The 8,565-nt window shown below is 26.6% G+C and overlaps 1 protein-coding gene across 1 annotated transcript; it reads left to right on the top strand.

The window, feature by feature from the left end:
- Positions 1-354: 354 nt before the first annotated feature.
- Positions 355-2,072, top strand: LOC101499800 (bidirectional sugar transporter SWEET3-like). Its single transcript, XM_004502557.4, has 6 exons — positions 355-460; positions 590-626; positions 923-1,145; positions 1,225-1,386; positions 1,487-1,606; positions 1,730-2,072. Exons 1-6 carry the CDS (start codon positions 424-426, stop codon positions 1,901-1,903), a joined length of 753 nt encoding a protein of 250 aa, XP_004502614.1. The 5' UTR covers positions 355-423; the 3' UTR covers positions 1,904-2,072.
- The last annotated feature ends 6,493 nt before the right edge of the window (positions 2,073-8,565 follow it).

Here is an 8,565-nt window from a genome sequence, read left to right on the forward strand (position 1 = left end):
ATCTATATTTATAACTAAATCAAGAACAAATCTTAATAAAAATACTTTAATATAATATCAAATATATTTATAATTAATAAGTAATATAAATAATTTAAAATAAAATATAAATCTTAATAACAATAAATAATATGAAATCTAATCATAAAAGATATTTTTAAATTATAAATTAATTATAAAAAATAATTTAAAATACTCTAATATATTAAAATAAAAAAATAAAATATATAAGATATTTTACAATATTCTAAAAAGAATTGTACAAGATTTTATTTTGTTTTTGTAATGGAACTGTTTCAAGCTGGCCACTATATACGCGTCCTATAAACATCTATAAATAAAGCATGTCCTCAATGCTATTCTTGGTGCTAAAAATTTTAATCTCTTGTAGCTTGTAAGCAGAGAGTAATTAAAGAACCAAACATGTTAGCGACTCTTCGTTTTGTTGTTGTTTTTCTTGGTATTATTACTTTTTCGTTCATTCCTTATCTTAGCTAGCTAATAATATCCTTAATTAGGATTAATTAATATTAATTCCTTGCTTTAGTTTAACACCTCATAACTTAGTCTATTCTTTCTGTTCTTGCAGGCAATATTGCCTCAGTTGCACTTTATGCTGCCCCAATGTAAGTTACATAAATAATGTTTTTTCCTATCTTCAAAATTTATTTAGAAAAAATATGTCATAAACAAAAAACATATTTTTTATGCTGTACAAAATCACGATTTTTGTCATTCCTAAAAAATTACGATGAATTATTGTGATTTTATAAAAATTATAGAGTATAATTTTGAAAAAATCATTAATGATTTATGTGATTATATCAATCTCATTGGAAAATCACCCGTTGGTTCTATTGTAGTCCTTATAATCAACCTATGGGAGAAAGTGTTGAAACTAATATTTAGAATGATGTTGCAGTGTTACATTCAAAAGGGTGATAAAGAATAAAAGCACAGAAGAGTTTTCATGCATTCCTTACATAATTGGATTGTTGAACTGTCTCCTTTTCACTTGGTATGGTTTGCCTGTTGTAAGCTACAAATGGGAAAATTTAGGTCTTGTAACGGTTAATGGAGTTGGAATTGTTCTTGAGTTATCCTATGTTCTCATTTATTTCTTCTATGCTCCACCCAGAGGAAAGGTAATTATTAAATTCACCTATTTTAATTTGACTAATAATTAAAAAAAATAAAATAAAAAAATATAATTGATGATTGTAGGTAAAGGTGGGTATGATAACGACACTTGTTGTGGTAGTGTTCTGCATAATTGCTACAGTATCAGCTTTTTCATTGCACGATACTGAACACCGAAAGCTACTCGTTGGTATCACAGGCTTGTGTGTTTCTATTGCATTGTACGGTTCTCCTCTTGTTGCAATGGTGAGTCATTTTTAATTAGTATTCTTTCACTCATAAAAGCATAACCAAAACAGAGGAACATTGTATAACAGAGTTTTATTATTAATTTTAATTGTTGCAGAAGAAAGTTATAGAAACAAAGAGTGTGGAATTCATGCCACTTCCGTTATCTATGTGTGCTTTTTTAGCTAGTGCTTTGTGGTTGACTTATGGACTCCTCGTTCGTGATATCTTCATTGCGGTTAGTGAATAAAATATTTGATATATCAACTTTCTAATACTCTTTTGTGGATATCTGATTAATTAATGAATTTGAGAATTAAGAAGAAATAATATTAATAATTAATTTGTTGTACTATGACAGGGTCCAAGTGTATTTGGAACTCCCTTAAGCATCCTCCAACTCTTCATCTACTTTAAATACAGGAGAGAGAGGATTGTGGATGAACCAAACAATGGGGATTTGGAAAGAGGTAGCATACAGTTAGAGGAGGTGTACTTGGAAAAGAATGATGTCACAAATTGTGAACAATGTTAATGTTGTCAAAGGAGAAGAAAGGTCCAAGGTTTTTAAGAGTTCTACTATTCAGATTTCTTCTTTTATGTCTTCTTCTTCTTTTTTTTTTTTTTTTTCGTTTAGTTTTGTTAAAATATTATTTCCTTAGGCATCCATGTAGTGATCAAATTAAATTCTAACTTCTGATAAATACTTTATTTATTTATTTTAATCAATTGATTTTCTTTGTTACTCGTTTCACTCTTTTTTAAATATATATTTTTTATTTTAGAAGTGATTATAAATACGATTATAATTAATTTGTGATATAATATTTAATCTATCAATATCAACAAATAATATATTTTTAAATGTTAATTGTTGATTTTTTTTTAAAGTTATTTTATTTATCTTTTGTTTACAAATTTGAGGTTACATCGACTATTTCTTATCAATTATTTCATAACAGATCATGTGTAAAAGAGATTTAATATATATATATATATATATATATATATATATATATAACAATTTTTAGTAGATTTAATATATATGTAACAAAACATAACAGATCATGTGTAAAAAATACCTTAGACAACGTAGATGGCCGCACAGTACGTAGAGGATATTAGGGTTCCCAACGTATATAATTATTTGAAAGATGTAGAGGATATGAGGGTTTCCAACGTATATAATTATTTTAAAGATGTATTTTACAGCGCTTGTGAAAAAAGCGCTGTAATAGGTAGTTAAATTCAATGAAAGCGCATGTGTTTTACAGCGCTTGTGAAAAAAGCGCTGTAATAGGTAGTTAAATTCAATGAAAGCGCATGTGTTTTACAGCGCTTGTGAAAAAAACGCTGTAACTGATACGCGAAAGCGCTTCCTTTTACAGCGCTTTTTTGACAAGCGCTGTAAAACCTTATAACGTGATGCGCAAACGTTATATGACCTACTACAGCGCTTGTTTTACAGCGCTTTGAATCAAAAACGATGTAAAAGGTTCCGTTATTTTTAAAATATAATTACAACAGCGCTTGTGTTTAGCAAGCGCTGTAAAATGGGCACTGTTAAATGTCATTTTTGGCGTAGTGTTTAAAACTCTATTGAAACTGTATTTACTATTTTAATTTAAAACTCTGTTACTCTACCAAACTTCTTTTTTTTGTTTTACAAATCCATCCGAACCCTTTTCTTACTAGCTAGAATTAGTTGACCCAAATATTTATTTTACTTAAAAATAATATTCATCATGTGTAAAAAGAATACATGGACCGAGAATAATACAAATATAAATTTGCTAAAAATAAAATAATGAATCTGTGAACAAATTTAGACACTAAAGTTAGTATCATCAAATGATAAAATGTCTATAAATTTGATAAAATTAAAGTGACCAGAATACTCATATATTCAGACATGCAACATTGACAATATTATCTGAGTCGAAGTTAATTTGTCAATTTAAATAAAATAAACATCATAATAAAACGGTAAAACAAAACACTACAACGAGACAAAAAAATAAAAATAATACGGCACTTAATTGACAAGATAATGAAAAACCACATAAAAATAAATTTATATAAAAAATCATTTATTTAAGTAAATTGATTAAAAAAAAAAACTACTTAGAAGAAAGAGAGGGGAAAAAAAAGTGCGACAACTACATTTTTTATCGAAGTGGTTTCAAATAAATTTTTATACATTCATTAATATCTTGTTTTCTTTTTATCATACCATGAATATATAGTATTTATTATATCATTCCCTCTATTTCATCTCTTGTAGAACTAGTATATACCAATGTAGTATGGGGCTTGATAAGTAGTCCCTCGTTACCTCAAAAAAAATGTAGTCCCTCGTTACCTTAAAAAAATGTAGTCCCTCGTTACCTTAAACAAAATTAACACATTTGTAACAAAAAATATAAATAAAAGTTACCCCATGTTCCTTCAATTATACTCTACTCAACACATTGAAAAACCTCACTTAACTAGGTTCTAACATATACTAGTAGGTAGCATGGGGCTTGATGATGCATATTCGTTGGATTACCCGGCTGGTGACACATGGCAAGAACGGTTCCACAAAGCTATTGCCGCCGCCTATTGGAAAACCTCACTTTACTTCTTTTATTAAAGAGCAGACCACGTAAATAATTCGGTAGGTAAATAAAATATTTTAAATAAATATTATGTAGTAGGATTCTCATTCAAACCTGATAAATTATCATAATTATTAATTTTTAATATTTGTTTATAAGTAGTTTACAACTATTTTTTCATTTGAAAATATTTTTATGTTTTTTTTAATAAGTAATTTTTTTACACAGATTTAATTTGTTTTTTATATTTTATGATTTCAGTGTCATCAAGTGTAATCTTGATTTATTCGTGATTCATTTTATCGATAATGTATTGTGAGTGAGAGTCTTATAGAAGTTATTACAAATTCAATATTCAACATTAAATATAATTTATTGACTAAGTTGAATTAAACATATCACAAATCAACTATAATTTATATGAACGAATATCAGTAAATATTTTTTTTTTATAAATTAATAGAATTAAAAACTTTAATTCTTGCATTATTATAAATTATTGACTATATATAGAAAAAATTAATTTGATTGTTATAATTAAAATTTTGATTTGATTAATGTATTTTTGATTATTTTAATCATTAGATTTAATATTAAAATATGGAGAGAAAATATCCCAACTCATGACCAATTTGATGGTACTATTTTTTTCTTCAATAATCAATATTAATGATAGTATTGTTAATTGATTATAATATTATTATTTTAATATTTGAATAAAATTTATATTTTCTATGTAAAAAAAAGAAATAAATATTCTACTCACATTCTATACAAAACATATATTTTATCTTTTTAAAACGAAAAAAATAAATAAAAATCATTTTTTGTTCAAAAAAATACAATTATTAAAAAATTTAATGAGAGTATTCAGAATACAATAATATTTTTCTTTTCAATGTCTACAAATTTAAATTTCTATAAATATAAATTTGTTGATAAACTCAAAATTTAATTTTTTTTAGAAAATAAATTTAAAACACGTTTATGCTTTAAAAAATTTAGATTGAATTTCTTAAAACATTTATATTTTGAAAACCTTTAAATTTAATTTTCTGAGATATATATATATGTGTTTCAAAAAAAATTGGAATATTGAATTTTTCAATAATACATTTGAAATCTGGAAATAATGTGATATTATTTTTATTTTTTTTAATGCGAAAAATATGTAGTTTTGAAGAATTATGGGGAGATGTATGGTTAAAATTATCCGCTCTGTAACAAAAGTACATAAGTTTATTATGCGAATATTAAATTTGATATTCTTAGCTTTGACTTATATCTCATAAGTTTTTATATATTATATTCTTATTATTTTTATTTTTTTAATAAAAATTTGTAAATTTATTTTTGATCTACCAAATTTACGATAGGCAAAATATTGTTTTTGAAATTTGTAATAAATAAAAAGAATTTGAGAATAGTTTTTATCTACTAAATTTTCACTATTGAAATTTTTAGTAGCCAAAAAAAACTATTTTTAAAATTTTAGAATGATGAAAGTGTTGAAAATAATTTTTATGTACTAAATTTTTTGTTTTAAAAAACTTCAATAACAAAAAAATCAATTTCGAAATTTTTAGTAGATAGAATAAAAATTTGCCCAACAAAATTTTAATTTTCAAAATTTATGATAGTCAAGAAAAAGTTAAAACAAATTTTAGAAACCAAAAATATTATTTTTTTGAATTTTTATGCGGTTATCTTTTTAAACTGAAAAATTTGAGAATTGTCTTATAGTTATTTTTTACTTGAAATTTATTTTGAATCTTTCGGTTAACAAAATAATTGACCCAAAAAATAAATTTTACCTTAACAAATTACGCATATCAAAGTACCATGCACTTTCACCTTAACTTCTCACCTCCATCTAAAATAAAAATATCATAACAAATTACGCATATGAAAGTATCATGCACCTCCACCTTAACTTCTCACCTCCATCTAAAATAAAAATATCATTGTCTTTTTTATAATATATAAAACACTTAAAAAAATTTACCACTCAATTATTCATCCGCTCTTTCGAAACATACAAAATTTACCTTATCATTCAAAATTTTTCAAACTTTCGAAATATAAAAAAGTGAATTCTTTTTTATATTTTCAAAACTTTTGATAAATCTGAAAGTTTCAAAACATATTTTTTTAGAATTGATTAAAAATTTCGAAACTTTTGATCAAATTGAAAATTTCAGAACTTTCAATGAATGCCAAATTTTCAAAAATCATTCGAAACTTTCCATGACTTCCAAACTTTGAAACCTTTGAAACATTCGAATGTTTCATATTTCTGAAAAACATGTGTTTCGAGAATCGAGAGTTTCATGTTGTTACAAACTTTTGAAAGTTTGAAGGATTTGAAAAAAAAATTCATTTTAAAAGTTTCATGTTGATATAAATTTTTGAAAGTTTAAAAAATCAAAGAAAAAATTTACTTCAAAAGTTTAATGTTGTTAGAAACTTTCGAAAATGCGAAGGATCTCAAAACACAATCTCTAAATAACAACAAGGGTATTTTCATTTGGATGGAGTGGGAAATTAAAGTATGGTGCAATGGTAATAAATTCCAAAATCTAATTTTTGCACTATCCAAATCCGGGGTTTTGTACCAGGCACCCCCCCAATTTTACCTGCCACCCCCAGTCATGATTAAAAGACTATTTTACCCTACATCTCATTTATAACCCAAAAAAAAATTTTACTCACATTTTTCACCAACTCATTCTTAAATTTCAAATATCCGATTTTGATCCAACCCATCCCTCGAATATCTGAAAGATTCGAAACGCAAAACTAAGTTCATTTTCGAAACTTTGCATATTTTCGAAACTTTCGAAATGCATCCCTCGAAAGTTTTGAAGATTCGAAACAGAAACTTTTGAATGTTTACTTGAATCTGAAATGTTCGAAACGCTGATTCCTCGAATTTTTTGAAAGCTTCGAAACAAGAAACTTTCAGAAGTTTCTTGAATGTAGAAAGTTTTGAAATGCAAGGCAGTGAAAGTTTCAAAAGGCTTGGCAAATTTTTGAAGTTGAGGGAAAGTTTCGAAGGTCTTGGGAAATTTTCGAAATGCATTTCGAAATTTTTGAATTCCTTCAAAGTTTCGAAACATTATTTATATATTATTTATAATTTTTTTGAAACTAAATGGGAAACATTATTTATATATTGTTTATATATTGTCTTGGGAAACATTATTTATATATTGTTACATTATTTTTTTATTGTTTATATTTTTTTTTAATATTTATATATTTATATGTTGCAGTGCCTAGGATGAGAGGTGCGTTCGGCCAAATTATTCGCAACATTATAGGTGGTGATAGAGGTGGTGATGGTGCAGAGAGAATTCCACCAACAACATCAAATAGACGACGAAACGAAGCAAATCGTCAAATTAGGCAGCGTCGTCGAAGACAAGACATCCATGATGATGTCCCTGAGCCTCAGATGGAGAAGGATGTCTGTGAGCCTCAGATGGAGGAGGATGTCCCTGAGCCTCAGATGGAGGAGGATGTCCCTGAGCCTTAGTTGGAGGAGGATGTCCCTGAGCCTCAGTTGGAGGAGGATGTCCCTGAGCCTCAGATGGAACATGCTGATGATGCTGGATTCCCCAGAGGACCGATGTTGAGACATGTGTTGACACAGTATGAGCACCACGTGGCTCGGAGGCTATGGGAAGGAGAGGTATATTTCAATTTGAGGCATTTTAAGTCTATTTAATTCAAGTGTTTATTGAAATATATTTATTCAATTATTTATTTAAATATATTTAATTAATTGTTTATTTAAATTTATATATTTAATTATTAAATTAAGTTTATTTAATTAATTGTTTAGTTAAATTTATATATAATTAATTGTTTAGTTAAATTTATATATAATTAATTGTTTAGTTAAATTTATTTAAATTTATTTATTCAAATATTTGTTTAAGTTGATTTTATTGAATTATTTATTTATTTATTTAATTGTTTATTTAAATTTATTTATTCAATTATTAATTTAAGGTTATTTAATTAAATTTATTTAATTTGTTGTTTATTTAAATTTATTTATTCAATTATTTGTTTAAGTTGAATCAATTATTTTTTTAATGTTATTTAATTAATTAATTACTTTGTAATTACTCGCAGGATCGTGGACCGTTAAAAGTCATTACTCATGGATTGAAGTTGAAGAAGTTTTCCGAAGTTCCTGTGCCACATCCTGTAGAGCATTGGATTCGGGAATCTAAGCTGCTACCTCTGTCTTCGGCCTACCTTACTATGGCTGATGCTGGTCTGATCTCCGCATTTGTTGAAAGATGGCACAGGGAGACCAACTCATTTCATTTGCCATTTGGAGAGATGACTATTACTTTAGACGACGTCGCGACTCTCCTTCACATATCACCCCATGGTAAAATTTTTGATGCACCTGTGAATATGAACACTAATAATGCCGCAAGAGCTGCACATGAGTACTTAGGTGCAACATGGGAGGAATCTCTAGTTGAGATTAATTTTAATAAATGTGCCCAATATAGATTGCAATGGTTGCGTGATTTATAAAGTTGTCTTATTCAAACTAACCAGTTTGAGTGTGCAG

The sequence above is a fragment of the Cicer arietinum genome, chromosome 5, assembly GCF_000331145.2.
Source record: "Cicer arietinum cultivar CDC Frontier isolate Library 1 chromosome 5, Cicar.CDCFrontier_v2.0, whole genome shotgun sequence".
Taxonomy (NCBI): domain Eukaryota; kingdom Viridiplantae; phylum Streptophyta; class Magnoliopsida; order Fabales; family Fabaceae; genus Cicer; species Cicer arietinum.

Excerpts from the sequence above, each read along its gene's own strand:
- LOC101499800 (XM_004502557.4), top strand. The coding sequence starts at position 424 with ATGTTAGCGACTCTTCGTTTTGTTGTTGTTTTTCTTG. Across the intron at positions 1,146-1,224 it reads ATGCTCCACCCAGAGGAAAG|GTAAAGGTGGGTATGATAAC; the intron begins GTAATTATTAAA and ends TGATGATTGTAG. Across the intron at positions 1,607-1,729 it reads TTCGTGATATCTTCATTGCG|GGTCCAAGTGTATTTGGAAC; the intron begins GTTAGTGAATAA and ends GTACTATGACAG.